Here is a 14,720-nt window from a genome sequence, read left to right as displayed (position 1 = left end):
GGAAAAAAAAAGGATTAAAAACTCAAACAAAAAGACACTGCAGAAGTCTGCTGTTTAGGTATATCATCCATTGCATATCTGAACACATGAGTAATAGGCAACAACCTTTCAGACACAACAGCTTTTTACACCATTCTGTGAGCTATAATGTTAATGTCTCATTGTCCAAAATGACTAAAACTACTATCCAGAAGACAAATTATTTATCTTCCCCCACTGTTGTTCTTCCCCTTATTATGTGGTCCTGTGACCAATGTCTCCTCTCTCTCCTAAAGAGAGACAATGATGACACTATGGAAGTAAGTTGCAATCAGTTAAAGCTATATCCATTTATATTAATGCTTTATCACTCTATATTCAATAGTTCTTTACATTTTACTATAATATAGAAATTTAGAAGTTAAAAAATATCAGAAAAAGTTCCTGGAAAGCTGTTAGCAGTATTTATACGTATGTATTTTAAATATATAATACTTACTCGTAAGAATTGTCAGCAAAAATAGGTACTCTGCATAAGATATCAACCCTGAAATAAGAGAGTTAAAAAATTACTTGCAAAAAGAAAATATACTTATAGCAAGACTTGAAAGATTGACTCTTATAAATACAAAAAATGTAGTTTGACATCGTACTAAATAGGTTATTAAAGTAAGCCACATTATTATTTAATAAAGTTTTTACTTCTGTTTTTAGTGCTCTGAAACTAAAATTCCCTATCCAGAGACTCATCAATGTTCACGTCTAATCAAGAAAGTAAGGTTTATTTGGTATTAATAAAAGGCCTACACTAAATCTTTGGATTCTCACTGAAAACATTCACTGTTTATATAAAAGGCAAATAAATTACATGCGTTTTGTCACATTTAGTACCTGGGAGGAGAACCACTCTAACGTTACCCTGAAGGATCAAAGTCCTCCATCCTTTGGCAGGCTTGCGAAGGCGGAGAACAGCTTCCCTCTAATTCTCAAGGGGAACATGGCAACATGCAAAGCTGCCAAGCTGCTAGATTGTGCTGATAGTACTGCTGGGCCGCATGCCAAGAGGAGGCTTCTATTTTTTTTTAAAATAGGAACATGTCCTTTCTACAAGGTGAAAGTATTTTCCCCCCTTTTGAAGGAAAATTCCAGTGTTTTCCTTTGAAATACCGCCTTAAGTGAAAAGCCTGAACAAACAAAAAGATGTGATAGCGTCAAAATAGAGCGTACGAGCTAAAGATAGAGAGAGCATAACAAGGGTGGTTAAACAACAGAATCTGAACCATCTGCCCTGCAATAATGTTTGGAGAAAAAATGTAAAGGGCTTTTTTATAAATCACTTTTCAAAATAACTGTGCTACTTTTAACTTGTGAGCTAAACATTGTATAATGCTGAAGCTGCTTAAAGTAATGAAGTTCAGACATGCCTATCTGTGCAAAGATAAACTATTTTTTATAATTTATATTTAGTTAATTGATAGATAAGGAATCCACTTAAGCTTCAGTGATAAACAATTAACTTCTGATAAATTACTATGCAGAGCCAACAGCATTTGTATTTGACCCCAGACAGTGACTTAACACTTTTAAGTTTGAAATACCAGAGTTTAGAAATACTAAATTGCTGAATGTAAGAGTCTGAAAATCTGAGAACAAGTCTTAGCTAAAGACAGGTCTAATGCTGATCCTGTTGCCAACTCACTCTCCATATCTCAGTTTTCTTCTCCATCAAAATAGGGCTATTCACCCTATCATCCAGCATGCATCATGTGTAAATCAGCACAGTACTAGAGTCATACAATACACTGTGGAAATAAAAAATACTTTCATCTCAAAGATTTAGTTTTGCTTACAAGTTTTAGGGGTACTGCCATTGCAAGAACGTAAATTATTATTTGCATTGCTGTAAAACTTGGAATCATGTTCCTAGACAAAGAGTCCACGATTTCTACAAATTGAAAACCAAACAGAGAAAGAACTCCTACCCCATTTTTTTAGCTTATACACCTAAATATAAGATAAAATTTAAAAAAATGATAGAAACAAATAGGGGAGGAAAAGAAATCAAGCAAATAATGTGATGGGCAGTGATCAAGATTCCTGCTCCCTAATTTTGTTTTGTGTGTGTCACTGCAAAAGAATGTTTAAAGAAAGAATATAAAGACAGACAAGGAGGTAACTTTTCAACTCTATATACAAAACACCTCCCAGTTGTGCACTGCAATGGTATCAGCACAAAGATCCTTGCCTGAAAATCTAACCAGCAAATGATGAAGGCCAGCATCCCTGGCCAAGGAGAAATGGGAGTCTGCCTCTCAGCTGTCTGGAGATGTGCTGCACAGGGATAGTCTAGGGGAGACCTGGAAGGTGAAGACAAGCAGCTTATGCTGGATAAAACAGAACAAGGAGAACCCAGTGTTGGGATACAAAAGAAGACAGGACACACTCAAAGGATTATGTAAGAAAAACATCTTTATCAAAGCATTTGAAAGGATATTAACATGGCAGATTATGTTTGTTAAAGTCAGAGAAAAAAAAAAAGGTCATAATAATTGCGATACAAAATCCTGAGTGCCTGAAGAGTTTTAGCTATAGGGGTAGACAAGGAACATTGTACCTTATAAAATTTCGCAGAAAGAATCTGCAAAATTTATACAGAGATGGTAGGATGTAAAGAAAAGACCAATTTAAAGACAACACCCTGCTTACTGGCTCAAGGGAGAAGCACGATGGCTCTATTCCCTCAAATTGCAGAGGGCTGGAAAGAGCAGCCTTGCAAGAAGTGGCAGGGGCGAGGCACAGACTCTGTTTTCATCGTCATCTGATCGTAAGCTGATTGAAAAGTCACTACAGTGAAACAGGCAAAAAGGTAAATATAATAAAAATACGTAAAAAAAATTCTTGATTGTACTTTAAAATCTGTCTCAGTGCCTTAAAGCAAATCCACAGCCTGTCTGACATTTTCTGGCAGACTGATTATACTAAAATAATTGGAGATAAGATTTTTTTAAATTGTGGCCTCATTTCCATAAAAATTCTTCTTTTAATTTTATTGTCCTTTTACTACCTGTAGTGAATGGCCAATTTACCTTATCTATAAAGTAAATTAAATATTTTGGTAATTTTATTTTTATTCTACAGTACTCATTACAAAGTTACTCAAATTAAAAGATGCAATGCAACAAATTAAAAAAAAAGAAAAACAAAAAACCAAACCATAGAAAATTTCATTCATGTCCAAGCAAATTTTAAAAGATAAAAGCTTCATATACTGTTGAATGACTCAGCATACTTGCAGCCAAGTATTTGCAGTTAGTGTTGGCAAAATACTGTCATTTTCTAACACTAAATAAGCCTTCCCTATCCCTCCCTGGAAATGTCTACCCTCAAACTTTATAGCAAATGCTGACAGCACAATATTCTTATTGCTGAATAAATCATAAGTATACCCACAAAATATGACATGAATTTTAAAACTGCCCACTAGAAGGCAGAATTCCCTAGCGTTATGTTTTACAAACTGGACTGATGACAGTTTTCCCTTCTACTCAATATTTAAATAACAATTTGAAGGTAGTTAAAATAATCTCGGCTAAACAGTGGAACAGGTGTAGATTTATTATTCTGGTACTTGTAAAAGCGGTATTTAATACATAAATATTGACATTTTAAAAATATAATAATCATGTATCTTTAAAGCAAAAGCATGTAAGTCACTAAAGAGGCATCATGACCAAAAACTGTAAAAACTCTGTGTATTGTAGAGACATATGGATGACTGCACTCAATGTTCCTGCACCATCTCAAACTCCTACCTGACCTTTGAAGGACAGAGTATATGGACCCACAGTCCCAATGCCTTGTCTAGAATGCAAAAGATGCCAGGCTGAGCATATCACGGAGCCACTTTCTGCCAAGCAGTCAGCTGGGAGAGGTGCAGGAAAAGGAGGCTGTGCTGATTTGCTATGTTTTCACTTTCTGTTGGTGGATTCCCGGTTTTCCCAGGCAGAGTGCTTTGGGGATTTGCAGTGTCAACCACTAGATAAAGAAAGGCTCTAAAAAAGCAGGGATAGAGAAAGAATATCCAAGAATTAAAGACTGGGAATCCTTTAAACCCTATCCTGGGAAAGCACATTATGATTAGTAATTTGAAAAGGCAGGGAATGACTATTCAATACAAAATCAAGACTTCCCTATAATAGGAAAAAATTGTTCAGCTTGTTCAGAGATGTTTCAGGGCTGCTGGGGTATGCTGAGCCTTGCAGGAGTGGACTGACAAGCAAGGCACCCAGCTGAAGACCCCTCCACATCTGCACAAGGATGCAAGAAATGAACCGCACGCAGAAGAGGCCATGAGGCCAAAGGGCAGGCGAAACGCTGCAGGCTGAGATCGAGGGCTGCTCTCCTGCACAAGCTGCCAGCCGTGGCTGGGGATCTGCTGCGCATGGAGAGAGCGTGGCTCGCGCCTGCCAAGGAACTGCAGCAGTGCAAAGGCAGCTTTATTTTCCAGAAACGTCCACAGGAGAAGGGATTTGGTCTGGAGTCTATGATACAGAATGTTTGTGAATAGATGCTGTTGGTCTTTCTCATTAGTTTGGGGATTTCAGTCTTTGTTACTGGTAAAATGGTTAATTACTCATCTATTTGGTTGCCTTCGTGCTCTTGTTTGTTTTCTCCCTTCAATTAGTTTATGCTAACAAGGTGTTTATTTAGTGTTCTTTAATTCCCTGTTGTTATACAAACAATATCCCAGAGTCTTCTCTTTATGTAGCCTGATATAAGGTGAAAATGCTGGGTGAAAAGAAACTGAAGCACATCAGTGCTGTGAAGGGCCACCGACCTCCTGGAGAGAGAAATAAGTTCAACTGCTCTTGGAATCGGGGATGTCACTTTACATAAGCAGATACAAATTTTATTTTTATTCTTAGTTTCCGCGCATTTAAGTTATATAATGAAATAGCAGCTTATTAACAACAAGTCTTAAAAGTCCATTTTGTGTGGAAGTCATCCCTCTAGCCCCTTTCTCTTCTCCAAGTAGGCTTTCCGATTTCTTTCACGTCTCCTCCCGCACCTCAGAAGGCTTTCAATTCCCAGCCCTGCTTCTTTACTCTCTCTTGCATAACCGAGAGATTTGCCAAGGAGGCAGCTACTGGCTAGATGGGGATGAAGTCAAATCCATGAAATCTTCTTTAAAAATGCACTCAATTCATACCATATAATGAGATAAAAAGCAAGATGTATTTTTCAGTATCAGAAGTGCTCATTACCTTTATCACCAAGCTCTCTAAAAAAGGTCGGTCCTGGTTTAGCTTTGGCAACACACAGGAGTGCAGCATCTACCTCCTTTAAAGACATAAACAAGAAAATACAAGTTTTGAAAGAGAAGTCTATTGGTTGAGCGACAGAAAGAACACAAGTTCTTTTGAAGAAGGAAAGGAACATTTTGCTTACCTTTTTTGTCAGTTTCTTGGCTGAGGCTTTACCTATAACAAAAAAATCATTATCATTCAATAACAAACTGACTTTAAATTTTGATCAGGTTCTGAGGCATTTCTTCACATTTTTATGGGAAAATGCTAAGTAATATGAAACAGAGTATTTTGCAACAGTTTGTTTCTAATTCCCACAATGATCAAGAAAGGACAACATTTAAAAATAATATGAGCAGTCTGTTCAAATGTTCTTGCAACCACAGACCACTTTGGTATCTATGACTGACTTACTAGTGTGATTTTGCATAGTGTGAGCTGCAAATGTAGTACAGATTCCAAAGCAAGATTATACAGTAAGAAACAACTGTAGTATTTACAAAGGGATTTGCATGCACACATAATAATCCTTCAAGTGCTGGTTGAGTATGCAAAAGCTAAGAAATACTAAAAAAGAGAAAAAAGAATGAAAACGTTGATGTTTCTATTAAGCAGAAATAAACTGAACAACTCCTGAAACAGCATCAGATGAAACTGTGCAAAGTCCTAAGTGTTTATTAGTAGGTTCAAGTGTGTACACTCAAATAGGGGAGCCACTGGCAGCAGTATAGGTTGTATTCCTGTGTAAATCACCCATCTGAGGAGCTGCGATGTATTATCAGTGGAACGTTTCAGCTGGGTAGGCAAGGACCATGGAAATCCTGCAGTCATGGACAGGCAGGAGCTCTACTCCGTCCTTTCTCAGTCTATCTGCCCTACCACACCAGTCTGTCTCCTCAGCATTTCTCCTCATACAGTTCTTAAAACCCTGTGTCCTTCACTCTTGCTGCCACTCTCAGCCGATCACTCCCTTCCTTCATCACCAGTTCCTCTGGATTCCAGCCAGCCATTCCCTCCTATTTATTCACGCTGTGTAAGGACAAGCCAAGATGCTTGCATTTGCTCTGAGGACCGGTGTCCTTGTGCGCAGCAGCCTGCTTTGTTCCATGCTCAGACTCCAAGGCTTACTCTACTGCTTCATGGGCATCTTGCATCCAAAGGGTCACCAGCACAGCATGGCTGTTTGGAAACGGACAGGATGGAGGCAGCCTGGTGGGCAGCTGTCAACAAACTTCTACCAAGCATTTTCACAGGCCCATGATTTAGCCAGACAGAGGCATTCTCAGTAAACCAGCGAATTTCTGTAATGCTGGCAAAAGATGTGCCCAGCTGCAAGGGGTCTCCACTGGCAACTTTTGGCTTCGGATGAGGGAAGCTGCCGGAACACCTCAACCAGCAACAGTTCATTTTTCAGCACAGGCAAACCAGTGCCCTGGCCTCTGCTCCCTGAACTGGCAGTAATGGTTTTGCTGATAAATTCCTCTCCCCACCCTGCTCCCCCAAATCAGCCTAAGGCAGACACCTGGCACATAACATTGCAACCCAAATGTTTGACAAAAGTTATAAGCAACTAAAATTAGGGTTTTAATACTGGAGTGTTGAGTGACCCCAGCAACAGGTGTTGCCAGCACCACCTGTTACTGTGGATGAATACATTTTTGTGCAGTGCGTGTACATATATTCACACACACACACACACACATATATATATAAAGCTACACAGATAGATACCTTCTAGCTCAAAGGAAGTATGAAATCCTCTGCTTTGCCTCATTTGAGATAAAAGAAGTCAGACTAATAACAGTCTGGGAGAGCAAGTAAAAATCCCTATATCCAGCAAGGCTGAGTCCTGAGCAGCTGATGTAACACCACGGTTCAACACTGTTCACTGCTGCAGAGCATTTTAATGAATGGCTATTTAGGAAATTAAGTGATTCAGATCTCAGCTTTGAAATGTCATCTCTGTACAGCGCATTTCAACGTGGAATTAAACTACAGCAGCTCTTTCGGCTCTGGGAGACCCACATGGCGAGAAGCCTTACAAGAGGGAATGAGTCAGGCTGTAGGTCTGCAAAAAAGTCTCTGAAAGAAAAAAGGGAAAACCACCCTGCAGTGATTTTCACTGTAAATGCTCTCCTTGTCTGTTTTGAAGTCAGCCATGCACTCTTATTTGGTTAACAGCGGCTTCACTCATTCCTTTCTCCTGGTGATCCCAAGAGCATCACCTCTGGCACAGCAACTGCTACCGCAGCAGTGTACTGGGCAGTAGCCTTTTGCCAGCATGTAGGAGGATGATGAAGGGAGACAAGCTGAACTCTGCGAGCTGGAACTGCAAAGGCATGAATAATTGATGCAAGGTAAGGAGAAAGCACTGGGAGCTACAGCTGAGACACTAACTGGCCAAGTTTGTGAGGCTCTACACTTGGTTAGGTCTGTGTTTCTCTTCTTCATATTGTATTCAGCACAGTAACTCTGAAACACTTCAGTTACCCGGTTTTTGGGAACATATCCTCAATGAAAATTACCCTAGCGTGATAAAAATTAAGAAAGGGAAGGAAAATCTGTTGCAGACATGTGAACCCTCTTTTCACCAGCCTGCAGTCACAACTGCAGCTGCCTAGAGCTCATGCAAATAGCTGCAGCAGCCATCAACATCTGCCCTCTCGCATTCAGCTATGGCCACCCTCCAGAGGACGTTTAAGATGCTGACATGCTAACTGACCTGTGTCAGAGATGAAAAGGCAGTAACAACAACAACACAGAGGTGCTCATGCTACCCTTGAGTGGGGAATCTTGGCATGGGTGAAAGGACTAGCGGAGGAGAGGAAGCCTTTGCTGCGGGGCGGAAGAGGAGGAGGACAGTCGCATCACCCCAGGATGTGGTGAGGGGCAGAACGAGGTGGGTGAGAGTCAGTCCCTACCACGGCTGACTGCACAAGGGGCTGCTGCTACAACAAAAGAGAAAAAAAGGCAGTGAGGAAAGGGACAGACATTTCTAAGACATTTCTAAGACATTCAAAGGCGTTTCTACTTTTCTAAGTAGTAAATAAGAGTAATAAATGTGGAGCCTTTAATGGTGCTCTTCTCAAATGGGCTTCAAAATCAAAAGATTTAATAACCTAGTCAAATGAAAATTGCATACAGATGTCAGCAAGCGCGCGTACTGCTAGGCCAGGAACTTTTTTGAAAAAAAAAAGACACTTGGGAGACTAGTGTTATTTTTCACATTGCTATTTGTGTAAAATATTAGAATACAATCTTATAATAATGTAATAATTTAAACTGTAGAAGGAGTTCCCTCTGATAATTATTTGAATATTTTCTAAGAATTAAATCCAGTTATGTTCTATTGGTACTGTCACCATATAAAATCATCTGTGAAGACTCAAATCTCGGTTTTCACTTGGAAACATTAGCTACTTTTATTGAGTACTCAAAATATTCCTTGTATACTAATTTAGCTCTTGGTGCTTCTTCTCTCCATTTATTCACTTCCTAACAATGAGATCCCTTTAAACACCAACAAGGAAAGCTATGTTAATAGCGCACACTACCATATCAAATGTGCAGCCCTCTGAGGAACCACATCCTTTAAGGCCTTGTCTACAATAATTAGGAAAAGAAGGTTAACTCCTCTTTGCAGAAGATGCACTCCAAAGGTATGAACAGTTTTCTTAGCCAGTTCAGACACTGAAAAAAAAGAAGCCTCTTCCTTTCTATCAATTAAATCTTCGTGCTGTCATTCCTGACACATGACTACAAATATATCAGGATCTAATTCTCTCTCTGAGGAATACAGGCAATGGTTATAATTATTAGGAACTATTTCATCTAATAAGTAAAAGATCAGTATGATGCACTTTTCTATAGTTTTATTCTTTTACTTTCATAGACTCTTACTAATAGGTAAACTAATGACATATTAGAAAACTTGTTTGTAGTAGTAACACTCTTACTTTGGTATCAGAAAAAGAAACTTGGAATATTTATTGTTTTGAATGTGAATGAATGAGAAGAAAAACAACTTTTTTTTTCCTACAGACCTGCCAAGACTGTGATGGAATTCTGGCTTAAAGGACAACAAGTATTTTCAAGGGTCTTTACATATTTTACAGATGCTATCATCTAATTTTCACCATCTATAGCGGATCCATGAAACAACAGCGAGGTACAGACACACCTTTCACGGACAAAAAGCCATTTTAGCTTTTAAAGTTGAATGAATAGAGAGTCTACTTAGAAGCAGACAAATTCTGTGCCGTTAGCCAAGAAAGTTGGCTGACAACTGTAATTAAGAAAACACTGCCAAGAGCAGCTACGTCAGCTTTAATTTGCCCTCGGCAAACCTGGGTATTTTGTCACATACATTTCTTACAATAGAAGTGTTTCCATCATCTATCAGTTTTTTACACTAAGATGTAGAATGGACTCGACATCAATGTTAGGATTAACATTAGGAAAGGGCTGAATTAAACAAGTACCCACTTGCACTCAGGAACACCCATTTACACCTGTATAGCTAAGGAAAAGCTTAGATCTGATAAAAGACGTTTAGAGCCAAAGAATGAACAAAATCACTAACTAATGTCACTCTTATAACAACAATAATCAAATGCCAAAGCAAAAGTAGAGAAGTTACTACTATCTGCCAGAAAGCATAATTTTACATGTCTGCAAGATTGCTCTATTTTTTTAACATGGAAATGAAAATTAATTTTTGAAACAATCTTTCTCCACAGCCTTAGCTTCAAATGATAACAGTATAAAATAGCTATCTCTTCCTAGGAGGACAACAAACTCCTGTCCCTTTTATCAGCAAAGTCACTGAGATGGTTTGACCAGGATCTCCTTTTAGCTCCATTTCAGATAGACACAGTGATAAACAATTAAAAAAAAAAAATTGTCCTCCCAGTTTTTTAATTTTAGATGCCAGTCATTGCTATCTTTGCTGAAGCTTGGCAGGTTCAAAGTCATACTGGGGTACTAGGAAACCAATTTTTTTTCCCTGAAAAATTAAGGAGAGAACAGCATTAGGTATGCTACAATTCAATGAAATTCTGATTCCGCAAAATGATGAGTGAAAAGAACCTTTTAAACTGGACGCGATTTCAGCACAGTCGTAATCTGAGGATCAGGGCATTTTAAAAACTAAACCCACTGTGCGCAGCTGATGCTGTGGCCTATACAGCAGAGCCCACCCTGCAAGCCTTGCCTGCCGTGGGAACAAAAATTTGTATTTCTCCCTTTTAGCCAACTGCCAGCTTTCACACAAGCTGAACTCTGAGAATCCTGCCCCTGCGCCCTGGCGAGCCGTGTTAGATAAGAATCGTGTATGTCGATTTCCTTGGGGAGACCCTGTTAAAATTTTTGTTTAAATTACCCTGAAGTAGAAGATCATTGAAATCCAACAGCTTGTATTTCACTCCCAGCTCTCTCTCAGATATTTTCTATGATACTGGACAAGTTACCTTATCTCAACAAGGTGTCCTTTGTTTACCCACCTTATTTACATTCTCAGCTCTTTAAAGCTCTTCTATGCATTTATAAAGTACTTACTGCTAATGAAACCAATAACATAACAGGCAAAAATTCAAGCCAGTAATTAGTTCTTTAAGGCCTCCTTTTGAAATATTGGTGATATTGGAGATAAAACAAGGGCCGCAAAAAAATTAAAGCTTTTTGAAAGCATGACAAACCACGCGGTCAGATTCCTATGATAGCTCCTGGCAAACCAATATCTGAATAATAAATGAACGTGCCATTTAAATGAATTAAGAATCCACTTCAGCTAGAAAGCTTTTACTGAACTAGTGCATTGCTCCATTGAAAGATAATTGATAAAAGTCATTTCAATCACATAAATTAGTGAATTGAACCACCTGAATTAAAATCCAAGTATGCCCAGTGGAAAAGGCAATTTGCAATAATAGGAGCTTCTGATAAGCTTTACAAAACAAGCTTTGCATCTGTCCTTCTTTATTTAGAGCAATCGTTCCTCTGAGGAAACAAGAAATATACAGTCCTGGGCTGATGCCAGCACTGGCAAATCTCCATTTCAGAAGAGCAGTTGCATCAGAGCCAGTCAATACCGGAAGGTTTCTCTGTGAGTAAGGCAGCCCGGGGTAAAAAGGGTGGGATGCTGATGTAAGGAGAGAACATCAAAGGATGACACAGTCTTTTAGGAAATTGAAACAGACTGAAAAATTAAGATAAGCCACTTTTCAAAAACTGTTAAAGAGACAGTGGCACCGAGTTACCAGCGGTGCCAGGAGTTCCAAAATAACCACAGGCATCAGGGTAAAAGCAGATTTTGTGGTGCTTGCTACAGAGCATGCAAGCAGCTCAGTCCTCACTGGGACTGTAGCAGGAGTCTGTGGGGATGGTAGGGAGAGCAGGGGAACAACTTTTCTTTAGGTATTATCCAGGGAAAGTGACTTGCTCCCAGATCTGCTCTCTTTCTAATAACATATACAAACTGAAGATAGGAAAAGCTGAGAATAGGTTCAAACTTCCAAGCTTACCACAAGACTTGCAATGATATACAGCATACAGAAAGTTATTTCTTCCAAACCACCACAAAAGTCTAACAGGTGTGTAATGGCAGCCCTTGGCTGCAAAAGGAGCATGTGATGTGAGTTCAGACTTCATGTGTAACACACAAGCAGCAAGAAGCCCAGCAGAGAGTGCAATTGCAGATGAGCATCTCCCCAGCAGGAGAGGCTGCCAGCCCTCTGGGCTGGTTCAGAGCTCAGGACTGGAGGGAGCATCCAGAGGAAAAATGTGTCATGTGAAATGCAAGTCCTCAAACTTCCAAATAAGCACCTCATGCTTTGCTCCTCTGGCTTCATTTAGATATCTAAAAATTAGATGCCTAAATCTGAGTTAGTGATCTCTATGGTGCTTTGCTGAAACTATGATGGTGTAAGGACATACGTAGAAAAGGGTTTATAATTAACTCTGAAATCTGCTGCTCCTATTTCAGATCTGAAGAAGAGCTCATATGCCCAAAAGCTTGTCTAATTTTTCCAACTTATAGCAACTGATCTAATAAAAGATACTATCTCTGTCTACAAACATCATCCTGACTAATGACCCCAGGCTCCCCTTATAGTCAAGAGAGAGAAACAGACACCAGAAAAGCGCAATTTATTCCAGGTTGAGATAGGTGTCTAATACAGGCCCTGGACTTACCTGTTTCCTTCCATTAACTTTAAAGAGATGCTACAATCACTCGGTCTGACCTGACATTCAGCTTTTATGTATCTAAATTGAGTAGGTAAATCGTTCTGCATGCAACCAGGTAACTCACACCATGACCGCTTTTTGTGTTTGTTATATTTGTAATCTCTTTTTTCCAACCTCCTATCTATCAGCCCAATGTTAGCAGTGCTAAGGGCATGTATTCTTTGTTTTATTAAGAACTTGATCAGATACAAGGGCAAAGTGTACTACAGTTCAAGAGGCAGAGTGGCTGCATAATTGGAGCAATACAGTATTATAAAGGACAATTAAGATTACCTGGAAGGAGCTGTATCCATAATATGTGTTTCTGAAACCAGAAGGGTGGAGAACGACTCCTGCCAACCTACAGAGAACATGATGCAGTTCAGACTTCTGGGATGGATGTCATCTCCTGAATCTGCACAAAACCATGGACCTTCCACAAAGAGCAGGCAGGCAGAGCCTCAACTCAAGAAAAATTCCTAGTATTAGGCTTGAGATGGTAGTCAGTCTCATCTAGCAAAGAGAACAGCATAAGCTAGACTAAGCCTTCAAGAAGACTAAATTAATGAACTTTGATCCTACCCAGTAATAAAGAAGAGATGATTTCTGTAGCATCGTTATGCTTTATGTTGCCATCTCCCATTGCTAAGAAAGACTAGTTTTTTAAATACTATAGTGCTGGAGCACATGCTAGGTTAAGGTACTAACAACAGATGAAGATAAACTATTATGATAGCCTTGTAGCACTAGAGGTTTAATTCTGTTCCTCTGCTCGACGGTGTTAGAAGTCATGATCCCTGGCCTAAGGGCTCTGTAATCTACTTTACGGCTAGAGAAGATAAGTATAACAAAAATTAGAAGAACAAAAAAAGTAGGATAAGAACAACAACAATGAAATGACACAGTTAAAAATCTAACTGCATGCACAACTGGAGCAAATTGCCTCTTAATTGTAAGCAGAGATTAATTTAAATTCAGAACGAAAATGTGTACAAATTAATTGTCCCACAATCAAAATGAAGGAAAAGGTCAACACCTTAACAGCACCAGAAATTCATTCTTACCTCACTGTGTAAGACTTGATTTAAGCTTATGTGCTCAATATAAAGCCACCATCACCACTGTAGCAACTATCCCTATCATATCTCATTCAGCCACTTCCTTTACAATTTGTGTTCTTCCATATATCTGAAGATCTTCCGTACAATGACAAACTGTTACTTTTCACATGCATCTTAAAAATGTAAAAAAATGTAATACAGTTAAAGACTTAAGGACAAGAATATTAAAGGCTGTTAATGATTACAAATTGGATTCACTTGCTGGCAAACATAACTGAGGTGCCAGGTGAAGAATTCATCCTTTGTGTGGGAATTTATCACTAGCACAAAGCTACCTTACGAACCCTGGAATAAGGAAAAAGCAGGCATGTTTCAGAGAGGACTATCTTTTTCACCTTCTTGCTTTTACCCCCTAAGCAGGAACTGCACATCATATCAAACTGTGTCAAGTTATATGAAGTAACTGTATGGTTCATTTATTGCACTTTGATATGTAACAAACACTCCAACATGCAAGAATTACAGATAACGAGGCCAGAAACGATCACGTGGGTCACCTACTTTGTCCTGTTGCTCCCAACAGACTTTTGCTCATGCACACAAATACATGTTTGCACATTCGAAAGATAGTATTAATGCTAAACTGTAGTTTGGGGTTCAAAAGACAACAGTGACATTACTTCAACTGCTTTTTTTATAAAATAGTTTGCTTTTTCTTAAACTTACTCATCCAAATACAAACTCCAGTGTACTATTGATACTGCTTATTCCTAGTGGAACAGAAAAAAATAAAATTTAATAACTTGATATAATTTAAAAAGCAAAACTGGAAATATTTTGAAAAATTGAAGTTATTCGTGGTATCAGCATGAAAAATGCAGTGCTCTTACCATAATTCTGTTCAGATGTAGGGCATTTATAGCACTTGTGTCCAAGCAGTAAATAGCTGACATATTAGTGCATCAAGCCAATTTAAATTACTGCAGTGGGTAAGTATCTGGGAGCACTGACATTTCACATAAATTGAGTGGATTCTCAAGAGTCCTGTAAATATAAAAAGCTATTTAGATCCAATTTATATAGTAGCTCACTTTTTTTCCTGTTTCACCCTATCGCATATCAAAATTATTTACACCATCCTTAATGCTTT

The 14,720-nt window shown here is 38.8% G+C and overlaps 1 protein-coding gene across 1 annotated transcript in view; it reads right to left on the bottom strand.

Moving 5' to 3' along the window:
- The window catches only part of MICU2 (mitochondrial calcium uptake 2), a 158,371-nt gene that overhangs the window by 39,903 nt on the left and 103,748 nt on the right, over positions 1–14,720 (bottom strand). The window contains exons 3-5 of the mRNA XM_087756865.1: positions 5,428–5,459; positions 5,244–5,319; positions 479–526 (exon numbers count right to left, since the gene is read on the bottom strand). Coding sequence (XP_087612991.1) covers positions 479–526; positions 5,244–5,319; positions 5,428–5,459 — 156 coding nt within the window. The remainder of the gene's footprint in view (positions 1–478; positions 527–5,243; positions 5,320–5,427; positions 5,460–14,720) is intronic.

Source organism: Nipponia nippon, unplaced genomic scaffold, assembly GCF_047370975.1.
Source record: "Nipponia nippon isolate SJK-2023a ecotype South Korea unplaced genomic scaffold, ASM4737097v1 scaffold_2, whole genome shotgun sequence".
Taxonomy (NCBI): Eukaryota; Metazoa; Chordata; class Aves; order Pelecaniformes; family Threskiornithidae; genus Nipponia; species Nipponia nippon.
This window is presented reverse-complemented; position numbering and strand designations above follow the sequence as displayed.